This window comes from Thalassophryne amazonica, unplaced genomic scaffold (genome assembly GCF_902500255.1).
Source record: "Thalassophryne amazonica unplaced genomic scaffold, fThaAma1.1, whole genome shotgun sequence".
In the NCBI taxonomy this organism is placed as follows: Eukaryota; Metazoa; Chordata; class Actinopteri; order Batrachoidiformes; family Batrachoididae; genus Thalassophryne; species Thalassophryne amazonica.
Genome location: NW_022986281.1, coordinates 20494 through 34577, shown reverse-complemented (window position 1 = coordinate 34577; position 14084 = coordinate 20494). Strand labels below are relative to the sequence as shown.

Genomic DNA, 14084 nt, shown 5'->3' with positions numbered 1-14084 from the left:
CGTACACACTGGCACTGATTGTGGGCCCTCCCATTGTTCGCCATGTGGTGTGATGGCGGCAGTCAGTTCCATTGGATGACACAGGAGCCAACATCTGTGGGTGATCGGACCTGATTGCTTCATATTTGGACATGTGATGTCATTCTGGGCCAAAGAAATCCTTTTCTAGTTTGTACACTGGCTGAAAGTGGCAGGACAACAAGGAAACTGAAATGCATTGTGCTTTGATTTTTTATTTTTTTTTTTTTTTTTTGGTGTGCAGACGTCACTGTGTTCAGTTATTGATGAGTGCCTGTTTTGTAATATGGTTTATAAAATGACAGAAGCAACATGAATCATCTGTTTTAAATGTGTGTATATCAAGTTGTTGTATGTCTCGATATTATATAAAGATTTTTTTGCTTATTTGTCTCAAAAAACCAAGTTGGTGTGGCACAGTGGGAGGGGCTTAGTTTCCTCCAGAGGTTCCTGCAAGTTTCCTGCTGTGACGACCACCATGCTGAGAGACTCGGAGGCTGAAAATGTGAAGTCAGACTGTTTATTCCATTTTTATATCATGAGCATCCTTTTATTTTAACAAATAAATGTTTTTTACTCTCATGGATCTGAACTGGTTTCCAGTGTTTGTTCAGCTTTATTACTCTGACTCGAAGACAGTGTATGACACCGACCCTCACATAACCTGACAATAAGTCTGCATGTTGCGTGAGAGTAAACCTTGTCCCTTCATGATCTTGACTGTCTGGATCATATCAGCTGTTAATATTGTCTACTCATGAGTATCAAGTTGACATGAGAAAGCTGGTCTGGATCAGGGAGATGAGACCATGAACCAGTCGAGTTGCTCGGTGTTGCTTGGATCCATGACAGAAGATCAGTGCTAAGTGTGGAAACCTTGATCCAGAGCCTGAAGGATGCTTAATAGCTCCTACTCCACTACTGGCCTCACCAAGTTATGTCTGGATCTGTTATGTGAGCCATAAACAAGAACTACTGTATTTGTTGTTGAAATCGTTTAAGAAGCTTATTCAAGTGTAATGAATACTCCAATCCAGCAGGTGGTGCTATACATCTAGAACCCTCAATCCAAGATAGAGCGCCCTCTGTGGGGGAAAGTTAAGTACAAAACCATGTAAACTGCTGATCGGCAATGAAAAGAACCAACCTTACTGTTTTCAGGTTTCTGTATGTTCACACACAAATATATACATTTTTACACACACACACATTTATTTATTTATTTATATGGGTTTATAATAGTTGCCTACATGGTGTTTTGTTTAGACCTTAAGAGATTTTGGATGATTACAAACATGGTTCAAACATCCTGAAATCTGCAACAAAGTGATAAATTTACAGCCTTCACCAACATTACAGTGTTGAACTATGTAAATTGTTCACTGATTAAAGTGTAATGTTTGACTCTTGGATGAATACAGGAATAAAAAATTAATAGACAAAACTGATAGAGAAACAGGTAAGGAACAACTGAACACTATGACGTCACAGCACGCCCTTACTCCTTAACAAACATGGCTGCCATCTGTTCTCCCATCATCCTTTGCGTTGCTATGTTGACAAAACAATAAACCCTGACTGGTCTCATACGTCACCACGTGTCTGATTGGCTGCAGCCTTTGTTTATAATGTAGCCCTGGTACCACAGTCTCTGGAGGAGTGGAACCAACTTACATTTCCGGTAGTTACGCCACAGCCAAAATGTGGCATAGCCGTGCCCAAAATTATTTCCACCATGCCCAAAATTATTTCCACCATGCCCGAAATTATTTCTGGTGCTTTTCGCCACGATGTGGAAATAATTTTGCAGTCTTGGTAATTTTCTGTGTAGGGCGGGGATGATAAACAAAACCTGCAAATTCAAGACAGAATAAAAATGAAAATACAGAAGTCCACGTCAGAACGTGTGTTTATCCTGTTTTGGCTCTGTCAGTGTCATGTCTGCAAAACCTTTGATCAGTCCACCCCTGAAAATAGTGAATGGTAAAATATGCCAATTTTCAACAGTGAAAATCACCAATATTGAGCTGCTATCATGAATGTGAAATAAGGAGATCTTAAACTCTGATTGCCTTTAAGTTCCCACTGACCGTGGCCGTTCCGTCGTGAATAAATTTAGACGGCCGGCAAAACAGCACAAGCTGCGTACGGCGATATATCGTCCAATTCAACTTTGCCGTAGCTGATTTCATCACAGGTTCTGGTACCGATGATATCATTTGAATTAGCCAATCAGATAGGAGATCCGGCAAAACATCACTAGCTGTAGGTTTGCCGGGTCCGGCAAAATATCCACTGCCTTATTTGTAAGCCAAATCTCTGTTTGATTCTGTAAAATTAAGTAATCTGGTCAAGATTTTAATCATACTGTGACAGATGTCACAGGTTCTTTCTATCACTGGAGAAATTCACTCAATCATAAATTGGGACAATTTCTGGAGGCTCTGGAAGCTGTTGATGCTGAAGGACACTGGTTTACTGGCTTATATCTAAAATACGAAATGCACTGCATTTCTGTATTGCTTTTCAGTCAAAGGTTCATGATGGCAGTATATGTGCTCAGCAAGGTGCTCATCAAATTACATGAATACTCTTTGTGAGTCAGTATTATACAGTGGGGTAAAAAAGTGTTTAGTCAGCTCCTGATGTGCAACTTCTCCTACTTAGAAAGATGAGAGGTCTGTAATTTTCAACATGGGTACACTTCAGTTATGAGACAAAATGAGAAAAAGTCCAGGAAATCACCTTGTAGGATTGTTAAAGAATTTCTTTGTAAATTACGAGGTCTGTTAGAAAAAGTATCCGACCTTATTATTTTTTTCAAAAACCATATGGATTTGAATCACGTGTGATTACATCAGACATGCTGAACCCTTGTGGGCATGCAAGAGTTTTTTTTCACGCCTGTTGGTACGTCATTCGCCTGTGGGCAGTCTTTGAGTGAGGAGTTCGCCCACCCTCTCGTCGATTTTTTTCATTGTTTAAGAATGGCTCAGAGACTGCTGCTTTGTTTATAAAAAATTTTTCAAAACTGTAAGGCACAACTGAGTGGACACCATTCGATAAATTCAGCTGGTTTTCGGTAAAAATTTTAACGGCTGATGAGAGATTTTGGTCTGGTAGTGTCGCTTTAAGGACGTCCCACGGCGCCTAACGGCGATCTGCGCTTCGAGGCGGCAGTGTCTCGCCGTTTCAAGTTGAAAACTTCCACATTTCAGGCTCTGTTGACCCAGTAAGTCGTCAGAGAACAGAGAACTTTAAGAAGAAGTAGGCATGAGGAGTTTATTCGGACATTCCATTGTTAACGGACATTTTGTAATGAAAGAACGTGCGGGCAGAGTCGCATGTCGGGCCGGACCTGACCGCGGGGGGTCGAGACAGGAAAAACACCTCCGTTGGAAACCTTAACGGGCAAGTTGGAACATGCCCAAGCTGTTAAACAATTTCTCAGTTACTCACTTGTTGAAAGCCATCAAAAGCCGCCTGAATTTTACAAATGGTTTTCAACACGGAGGTGTTTTTCTTGTCGCGGCACACACAGATTCACTGAGTCGTCACGGAAACGACTCGGCGAATTTGCGCGCACGTCTTTCATTAAAAAATGTCCTTAAACAGTGGAATGTCCGCATAAAGTCCTCATGCCGGCCTCTTCTGAATCTTCTCTGTTCTCTCACGACGTCCTGGGTGAATTAAGCCTTAAATTAGGATGTTTTCAGGTCGAAACAGGCCGTCGACGGCGCCTGGAAACGCTGCGCGACATCCCGCTCCGTGGGAAGTCCTTACAGCGACAGAAACACCCCATAATCTCTCATCAGCCGTTAAACTTTTCACCGAAAACCAGCTAAATTTCTCGAATAGTGTCCACTCGGATATTCCTCACAGGTCCAGAAAAAATTTTGATAAAGCAACGCGCGCCGTCTCGAGCAGCGTGTGAAACAAAGGAATTCAGCCGAGAGGGCTGGACCACATCTCACTCAAGGCCTGCCCAGAGGGAAATGATGTCACCGACACGCGTGAAAAAACTCACGCATGCGCACGAGGGTTCAAGCATGATTGGTGTAATCGCACGTCATTCAAATCCATATAGTTAAAAAAATAATAAAAGTGTCGGTTTCTTATCTAATAGACCTCGTATAGTGGAAAATAAGTATTTGGTCAATAACAAAAATTCAACTCAGTACTTTGTAACATAATCTTTGTTGGCAGTGACAGAGGTCAAACCTTTCCTGTAAGTCTTCACCAGGTTTGCACACACTGTAGCTGGTATTTTGGCCCATTCCTCCATGCAGATCTCCTCTAGAGCAGTGATGTTTTGGGGCTGTCGCTTAGCAACATAGACTTTCAACTCCCTCAACAAATTTTCTATGGGGTTGAAGTCTGGAGACTGGCTAGGCCACTCCAGGACCTTGAAATGCTTTTTACGGAGCCACTACTTCATTGCCCAAGCGGTGTGTTTGGGATCATTGTCTTGCTGGAACACCCAGCCACGTTGCATCTTCAATGCTGTCATTGATGGAAGGAGGTTTTGGCTTAAAATCTCACGATACATGGCCACGTTCATTCTTCCCTTAACATGGATCAGTCGTCCTGTCCCCTTTGCAGAAAAACAGCCCCAAAGCATGATGTTTCCACCCCCATGCTTCACAGTAGGTATGGTGTTCTTGGAATGCAACTCAGCATTCTTCTTCCTCCAAACACAACGATTTGAGTTTTTACCAAAAAGTTCTATTACATGATATTCTCCCAATGGTCTTCTGGATCATCCATATCTCTCTGGGCAACTTTAGACGGGCCTGGACACGTACTGGCTTAAGCAGGGGGACACGCCTAGCACTGCAGAATTTGACTCCCTCTCTGCGTAGTGTAGAGTCTTTGTTACTTTGGTCCCAGCTCTCTACAGGTCATTCATCAGGTCCCTCCATGTAGTTCTGGGACTTTTGTTCATCGTTCTCATGATCATTCTGACCCCATGTGATGAATTCTTGCATGGAGCCCCAGATTGAGGGAGGTTATCAATGGTCTTGTATGTCTTCCATTTTCTTACAATTGCTCCCACAGTTGATTTATTCACACCAACGTGCTTAACTATTGTAGATTCACTCTTCCCAGCCTGGTGCACATCTACAATTTTCTTCCTGGTATCCTTCGACAGCTCTTTGGTCTTGGCCATGGTTGTGTTTGGAGTCTGACTGTTTGAGGCTGTGGACAGGTGTCTTTTATCCAGATAACGAGTTCAAACAGGTGCCATTAATACAGGTAACAGGTGGAGGACAGAAGAGCTTCTTAAAGAACTTACAGGTCTGTGAGAGCCAGAAATCTGCTTGTTTGTAGGTGACCAAATACTTATTTTCCACCATAATTTACAAATTAATACTTTAAAAATCCGACAGTGGATTTTTTTTTCCCTCATTTTGTCGCTCATCGTTGAAGTGTACCTATGATGAAAATTACAGACCTCTCTCATCTTTCTAAGTAGGAGAACTTGCACAATCAGGGGCTGACTAAATACTTTTTGGCTCCACTGTACTTGTTGTCGTATGCTAGCATGAAGTGCCATTGTAGGCTATCTTAGCTACACAGTTAGCAAAACAATAATCAAGCACAATCACTCCAAATCCATTTTTTCTTTCAATAACTGGATTAAATATGATAATTATAGAAAATTGGTGCACTTGAATTTATTTCTCAACAAATTAAAATTCTGCACAAAAACTCAGGAGTGCCTATAATTCTGAGCAGGACTGTACAATCATCAAACATCACAGCTGCTGGATGTGAATAAATGCAGTTCAGTCCAACATATGAGGTCACCTGCCTGAAAACCTTTGATGTGGATGATTTCACTGAAATTGACAATACGGTTGAACTTGTTGAATGTGATTTATTTCCATTTATATGCTTCTGTTTGTAGCTACATGTGGTGCAACACTGATTATGTTTTCTCTTGTTCATGAAAACAGTGAAAATTAAACATTCCTGGAGACATAATCATAAAAATATTGTTTTCTTTCACTTAAATACTTATTTAAATACTTTTACTATTAAAATTGTTGCTATTTTTCACTGAGAAATATTGCAGTTTTCAGCTTATAATTAAATAATGCTTAAAGATCATCTAATAATGATCCGGTCATATATAACACAACACTCTGATAGTCCGTTGTAATATTTCTGTAGTTTCTGTTCAGCAAAATGTTCCAAGCTGCATTTGTTCTTCAAGAATTTGTTTGCTGTTATTACGATCTTTAGTTCAGTGAAGGTTGTGAAGACGTCTTCTGGCTCTGAGTATCTGTGATCTGAGTCTGTGCTGTGACTTCATACAAATGTCATTAGAAACACTAATTGTTTAAGTTCAGCACATGCAGTCAGTAACAATGGTCCTCTTTTTTGTCCCATGTGTAGAGAGAAAAACCATCATGATGTCCCTGAAACCAAAGAGCAGCAAAGGGAAGTCCAGTCCTGACACCAAGGTCGCCGAAAACAGGAGAGAACAAGGTCAGCTGATTGTTTCAAAGTGTCCTTGAGACAACTTAAAAATTAATTTCACACATCTTTCTCATTATTGATATGTAAAACATGTAAGGAGACAAACAGACAGGGTGGGAGTTCACCAGGAAACGACTTATACAGTCAGAAAAAGCTTTGAAATACATTACATTTTCAGATTTCCTCAAAAATCAGTGATTTACAGCCCAATTTTGAATTTTTTTAAACAAACCTCCACTGATGTATAGGAACAGTTAAGCTTATGCATTTTCCATGAGTTTCCAACAACTAATGTGTTTCCAATGAAACAGCCTTCACGTACCACGAGGATTTTGTTTTTGGTGAAGGAGGATTTGGAAAAGTCTACGATGGCCATCGTGACCCAGATGGGATGGCAGTAAGTCATAAATAAACACATGCACATTCTGTCTGTCAGCCGGCTGATAAGTTATAAGTTGTGTTAACTGAAGGTCTTGGCTCATGGTCTTCCAGGTTGCCATCAAGCACATCCCACTGGCCCGTGTACCGTGGACTACAGTGGTAAGTTGCTCTAAGCATTTAACAAACTAACCTGTTTCCAAACCTTTGGAATTTGTAGCAGTAAATACACATAGATTTTATTCCTGCTCTGCTTTGTGTTTTCAGATGAAGAATGGGAAAACATGAGAGAGTTCCTCTGGAGGTCTTCCTCATGCAAAAAGCTGCAGGAGGAAATCATTCTGGTGGGAGCACTGCTGCCATTTCCCTCCTGGACTGGCAGGTGAAAGGGGATGAGCTCATCCTGATTCTGGAGAGACCATTTCCTTGTTCTGACCTCTTCGACTATGTCGAAAGGAAAGGAGGTTTTCTGGAGGAGAAAGAGGCCAAGGTAAGCTGCTGGAGGATGTGTTTGTGTAATTTCATGCCAAATTAAGGCTGAAACCTTTCTTTCTATCCCCACCCCCTCCCCCGACTCTACAACTTTGTAGCAGTATTACTCCCACGTCCAGGTGGGGTTGGGTGAACTGTTTGTTTGGGTGGATGGTCTCTGGACCCACTGCGTGCTTTTCCATGCTGGTAACACGTGGTAATGGTCCTGACCTGGTGCATGTACTCCCCCATGGGGTCAGGTTACTCTGTGGTGCTTGCTGTGGCTGTGGGGCCATGCGTTATCGTGGTGCCGTGTCTCAGTTTGGGGGCATGTGGCACTGATGCAACTCCTCAATATCATTCACATTATCACAGATCTATTGTTATCTTTCCTGCTGTGTGCACAGATTCAGAGCTTTTCCACATGCATGTGCAGACGTACGTTCATGTAACTCACATCTTCTCAACATACACAGTAACTCGTGTAAAAATCCTGTATATTCCTATGATGACTGTGATCATCCTGACCACCTCCTCCACTCAGCGTGGTTTGTTGTTTCTCTGCTTGTTGTTTTCTTCTCTCCATTTTCACAGTCCTTGTTTGTGTCGTCTCTGCTACAATATTAAAATTGTATATATTCTCTCTGGTATCATCCAGCCGTGACTCATACTGGAATGAAATGCTCCAGAGGGTCATTAACGCGGCCCAAAAGGTAACGGTCTGATATGAGAAAATATCCGACCAGAAATCAGCCAATCAGAGCTTGCGTACTGTAGTAGTCATATAATAATATTTATTACCTCCACCAAGTAAGTTGGGTGAAGGTTTTGTTTTCAAACATTTGTCTGTCTGTCTGTCTGTCAACAGCCTGTAACCTACAATTTTTCATATATCGTCACAAACTTTTACAAAAAGTTCATATCCTGATTGGCAAAAACAGCTTCAAAGTTCAAGGTCAAAGGTTAAAGTCAGGAAAAATCATGGGAAATTTGAAAAGTCTCTATCCTTTAACAATCAACCAATTTTCAAAAATTCATAACTGTCAAAAAATATTTCTTTAATATTTGCGAGCATTATGTAGGATGGTATCCTGTATCAAGTGACAAAGTTTGATCCGGATCTGATCCATTGTTGCAGACCGAACGGTCCGCCCCTAAAAACTGGTCTGCCCTGCCTCCACTGAGCAGACGTCATTTCAGAGCTCAGCAGTTTGTCTGAGACTGAGTCTCTTCACCCAAAGCGATCAAATGGATTAATGGGATTATTACAGTGGCTAGCAAAAGTATTCAGCCGCTTGCTATTTCACACATTTTAATTTGTTTATGGCATTTCAAATACAAAAAGTAAATCACCCTTCAAAGTGAACGTAAATCTCTACAACTTGATATAAATTAATTAAAAATATAAAAGCCAAGATGATGTGTTGCATAAGTAATGGGCCCCTTTGGTATAATACTTGTAAATGATCAATTTAATTGCCAGTTTTCTTCATACAAGTCAGAGGATGGATACATGAACATTTCCAAGTCATTAAATATGTCTTGGAAATCAGTTATGAAGAAATGCAAACAGTGTGGCACTCCATGGTAAATCTGTGTGGAGGAGACAGTTCTCAAAACTGAGTGACTGTGCAAGAAGGAGAAGAGTGAGGAAAGACACCAAGGCACCCAGACAACCCAGAAGAAGTTTTAGGCTTCTCTGGCTGTGACTGGAGAAATTGTGCATCGTGCATGTTTTGCATTTTGTATCCCCAGTTAAACATCTTCATGATGAAGTGGCACAGAGGAGGGTTTTATTAAAAAGAAGACCTGAAAGTTCAGCTACAATTTGCTGAGATGAGAGATCTGAGATGCAAGCCTGGATTTAATGTTTTGGTGAAAGAAAATCCTCACAGAGAGTCACTCAGATGACATTTCCACTTTCGTTGTACTTGTGAAAGTGACAATAAAGGATTTTCATTCATTCGTATTCACATAAGGCGTTTAAAAAACAAACAAATATAAAAAGTTCTATGGCTGTTATTTCGTAGATGGGATTTTGCTGATGTCATCAGAATTTTTTCCTCTCTTTCAGAACATCATGCATCAGCTGGTCAAGGCAGCCGTGGAGCTCCATAGGAACGGTGTCTTTCATCGGGACATTAAAGATGAAAATGTCCTGCTTGACTGGAGCGACGGTGAACTGCAAGCTCGCTTCATTGATTTTGGCTGTGGAACCCGAGCGATGGAGGGGCACTACGATCGTTTCAAAGGTATGATGTTTTGCTTCTATGCTCTGGATTAACACCTTTTATATTGTAATGCATGTCTGTGTGCTTGGACAAGACACTTAATATGCATTACCTCAGCCCACCCGGCTGGAAATGGGTACAGCACTGGCTGGGGAAGCAGCCTGATTCAGACTGTTTCAGGGACATCATTAAATGGTAAATGGACTGCATTTATATAACGCTGTTCCATCTGCATCAGACGCTCAAAGCGCTTTACACATCAATGCCTCACATTCACCCCGATGTGAGGCTGCTGCCATGCAAGACGCCCACTATACACCGGGAGCAACTAGGGGATTAAGGATCTTGCCCAATGGCCCTTAGTGATTTTCCGGTCAGGCTGGGATTTGAACCGAGGATCCTCTGGTCTCAAGCCCAACGCTTTATCCACTAGACCGTCACCTCCCACCTCATTGACTCTCATCTGCTTCATGCTATGGAATCCAGAGAAAAGCACAGACACCAGCATGCTTCAAAGCCTGTACATTGGTCCCCCTCCATTAAGGCCACCTTTACTGCAGATTAAAAGTGGCCCCATCAGAGGGGTGGCCTTTGTTGAGGAGGAGACAAAATCCAGCGTGTGTACAGTACTCAATAACATATTGCTACAAGCATGAAGTTTGGGGGAAAACATCACAGATTTATTGACTACAGTCAGAGGAAAACCATGTCTTTCACTCAGTCTAAGTTCAAATATCACAGCACAAGAATTGTATCCTTTAAAGTCACAAAAATGATGTAAAATCAAAACAAGAACTTCTGATGCCTTGGAAACATCACCTATTATTATCAGGACATGATGCAAGAGTTTCTTCCTGCAGCGCATCTTCAGCCTTTGTATGAATGTTGTTGATCTGCATTTTATCAAAACTGAAATCAACAGCTAACTTTCGGGAACCTTCTCCTTTCTCATTCATACAAATGACTTTCACCTTTTCTTCTAACGTTAAAGCTTTACTTTTCTACGATGCGGAAGTTTTGCCAACAGGAGTAATTTTTCTTTCTTCTTTTGTTTGCTGGAGTAATTTCGCAAGCTCACATTTGCGGGAGAGTTTTGATGCGACTTCTGTGGGAAAACCAGGTTGGGAATTTCCACGGAATGACTGCTGTTGAGAGGATTTTCATCCTTTTGAGTGGGCTGCGGCCACGTTTGAGGTGTGGCCTCTCTTGAGATGTGAAATCAATAGAAAGACAGTTGTTGCAGTAGAAATGTGGCCGTATATGAGGGGTGGCCTCTCCTGAGAGGGGCCACTAATGAGGGAGACCACTGTGCAGGACTTACATCTTGTTGGGTTTTTGTTGTGTCCGTCTCACCTCATATGTCTGTGTGCTGTTTATTGTAGGTACACGTGATTACGCCCCTCCAGAGTACATCCAGCTCAAGAGATACAGGGCGTCTCCAACCACCGTCTGGCAACTGGGTGTACTTATGTACGGCCTCCTGGAGGGAAATGAGCCATTTGCCACCAAAGGTTCCTTCGCAAAAGGCTCAACATGGATTTAAATGTATCCAAAAGTAAGAGATACGACAACACATTTGTTTGATCCATTTTGTTCACTGCACTACAATTCCACTTTGGTTTTCTGTAAATATCCTTTCTTCTAAAAAGTATATTTGTCAGGTCAGGAACAAGTCTGTTTACTTCTAATTTTATGCTTCCCATTTTTGATCAATTCACCAGGTTGCCACATTTATCTTTCCTTTCTTGATATTTCTCAGACTGCCAGGATTTCTTGGACAAGTGCCTTTGTCAACGTCCAAGCAAGCGAGCTAACTTGGAGCAGCTGATGCTTCACCCCTGGCTCCAGTGACACACTCTGCAGCACTGGGTAAGTTATAATCATTGATCCAGGATGACGCGGGGCGGGGAATCCTGTAAACTGGCCACAAAGTACAAACTCAATGCAACATCCCTCAGCTTAATCAAATACTCGTTACATTTTAAAGTGTTGTTCACTGATGTAAAGCTGAAAAGATGAATTTTTATTTGATACATGAAGAATTGAAGGAGCACAAAATCATCTAAATTTGACAGTGAAGGAATTACAGCCATTTTTATACACAGTCGCTCCATTTTTAAAACCCAAAAGTAATCAGACAAACTCCCACAAAACTAAACATAAAACTGTAATCCCTTTGGATGTTTTATGATTTAAATCATAAAATGGATTTTATTCAACACTAATGTTGTTCCTTATTCTTCTAATCTGGATTCACAATATAATATCTCCAATATGCACAAAAATGATCTTGTATTTTAGGCAAGTGGACTAAATATAGTGACGAAACCATCAATTGGGCACCACAGTCTGGTTTGACAGCGGGCGCTAAAGGGGTAAAATGTGACGTAATTTCTCTACTTCCGGGGAAAAAACACGGCATTTTTGCTGAGTTTTTGGGCAAATTACACACAAAGTAAAAATGCAAAGAAAAAGTGATGATGCAGTGGGAAAGTGGACATGTGTTGCGGTTTGTTTATGACCCGGAGCTCAAACATGTTGAGGCGGTTTTGCATGTGAGAGAAAACGCAGCTACTCTGGTTAGCTGTGTACGCTAACACTTACCGACACAACGTCTCCCATTTGCCTCGTCTTCCCTTCTCCACTGGGAACCAAAAAAAAAAAAACACTTTTCGCAACTGCTTTGGTGATTGCAACTGAAATCAAAACAGTACACCATTTTTCCATGTGAAATTATGTTGTGTATATATTGCACAACGGGACCAGGCTGTCCCCAAAAAGTGGTCAAATCCCGCGATATCACGCAGGGTTCAAACGAGACTACGGTGCCTTATTGTGACCAAAGTGGACAACATAGTACAAAGGAAACCGAATGAGAGCGAAGGACACAACCAATAAAGAAAACTCACCAGAGGTCCCATTGAGAAGACGTCTGGATAAAATCTGAGCTGATTTCACATCAAAGTTTTGCTGGACATCTGGTGGACGACTGAGGCAAATCTTACACAGGTCGACTGTGTCAGTTGTCAGTCAGAATGTCAGTTCCAGTTAAAATGTTTTTATTTGGTTTTCCAGACAGTCAGAGGACAGATCAACATTTTATCACAGCTTTGTTAGATGTATAGGTTTTGGTTTTTGTCCGTTCTAGTTTTGTTCAAATGCACTTTCAACCGTGCACATGAATGATGGAAGAATCTAGTAGCTCTAGAAGTTGGTGATATTTGACCATAAACATGTTCATACAAACTTCACATGTGGTGCTCACGACCGTGTCTTTGTTCTTTTGTCCCTGTGTTGTCCTCTGTCTCCAGGGTCCTTCAGACTTGCTCCACGTCCTCCACGTCCTTGCAGCTCCACACTCTGCACACTGTCCACCTCGTCCAGCTCTGCCTCTGCTGCTCAGCCAGAACCCCGGCTCACGTCCATCTGTCTCACTGCCACCGTCTCTCCTCTTAGCACGACTCTCCACACAGCACTTCTTCATGTCACAGTCCACTCCTCCCCGACTCTGTCTGTCCACTCTGTTCTTCTGCTGATTGTCCTCCTCCCTGTTTCCATCTCTCCTTCTGTACCTCTTTCAAATAAACCCTTTTTTGCTCATTTTAAAAGTGATGTTTCTGTGCTGTTTTTGGTGTGATCTCACTGTCTGCTGGAACATTAAATGCCTTCTAATTTATTTTAAGAAATGACAACACCATGAAGTCTGATTCATTGCATTAGTTGTGTGTTGAACGCTCTGTTGTCTTACACAAGCTGGTTACAGAGAAGGTGGTGCTCTTTTCACCAAAAATCCTGAGCTTGATGACGGGGATGGAAATATGTGTTTGATACTTTAAACGACTCTTGATGGTGGAAAGGCAGCACAAACTTTTTCCAATGAAGATAAACATCATCATTATTCTTTTGAAATCCTAAAGTCGGTAGGAAAAAGAAGAGATAACACTGGTATACAAATTTTTAGAAGTTGGCTGCTTCAGAAACAAAATGTGCTATTTATTATGGATTTTGGTGCACAGAATTAAAATATAACAATAAAGATTGCTGATTGGCTATGGTTTCAATGACATTTCAGAATTTATGTTAAATTTATGGATCAAAACACAATATTATTCACATATAAGTACAGATGCGTCAGATAATACATCAAAATACTTGAAGAGGTCATGTTTCCTTATGGTGATGAGGAAATGTCATTGAAATGGGTGTTTCAACAAGACAACGACCCCAAACACACCAGCAAGTGAACAGCATCTTGGTGCCAGACCAACAAGATTAAGGTTGTGGAGTGGCCAGCCCAGTCCCCAGACCAGCTGAAAATGAAGGAATAATGATGCCAAATTATTCGCACTTATTTTTGTCAAGAGATTAAAATTAGTACTAAATTATATTATTAATGAGAAAGAATCTGGTTTTATGTCTGGTAGATACATATGTAATTGGAATTGATTGATTATCATGATTATATACTGGATGACAGTTTTCTACTCTTTGTTGATTTTT

At 41.3% G+C, this 14084-nt stretch overlaps 1 protein-coding gene across 1 annotated transcript; it reads left to right on the top strand.

Annotated features, from left to right (window-relative positions):
• Positions 1–6434: 6434 nt before the first annotated feature.
• LOC117505968 (serine/threonine-protein kinase pim-2-like) lies at positions 6435–11447 on the top strand. The gene is made up of 8 exons (XM_034165515.1): positions 6435–6513; positions 6816–6913; positions 6997–7031; positions 7156–7372; positions 9428–9605; positions 9702–9720; positions 10899–11139; positions 11344–11447. Exons 1-7 carry the CDS (start codon positions 6435–6437, stop codon positions 11125–11127), a joined length of 855 nt encoding a protein of 284 aa, XP_034021406.1. The 3' UTR covers positions 11128–11139; positions 11344–11447.
• Positions 11448–14084: the final 2637 nt, after the last annotated feature.

Excerpts from the sequence above, each read along its gene's own strand:
- LOC117505968 (XM_034165515.1), top strand. The coding sequence starts at position 6,435 with ATGATGTCCCTGAAACCAAAGAGCAGCAAAGGGAAGTCCAGTCCTGAC. Across the intron at positions 6,514-6,815 it reads CGAAAACAGGAGAGAACAAG|CCTTCACGTACCACGAGGAT; the intron begins GTCAGCTGATTG and ends CCAATGAAACAG. Across the intron at positions 6,914-6,996 it reads GGATGGCAGTAAGTCATAAA|GTTGCCATCAAGCACATCCC; the intron begins TAAACACATGCA and ends ATGGTCTTCCAG.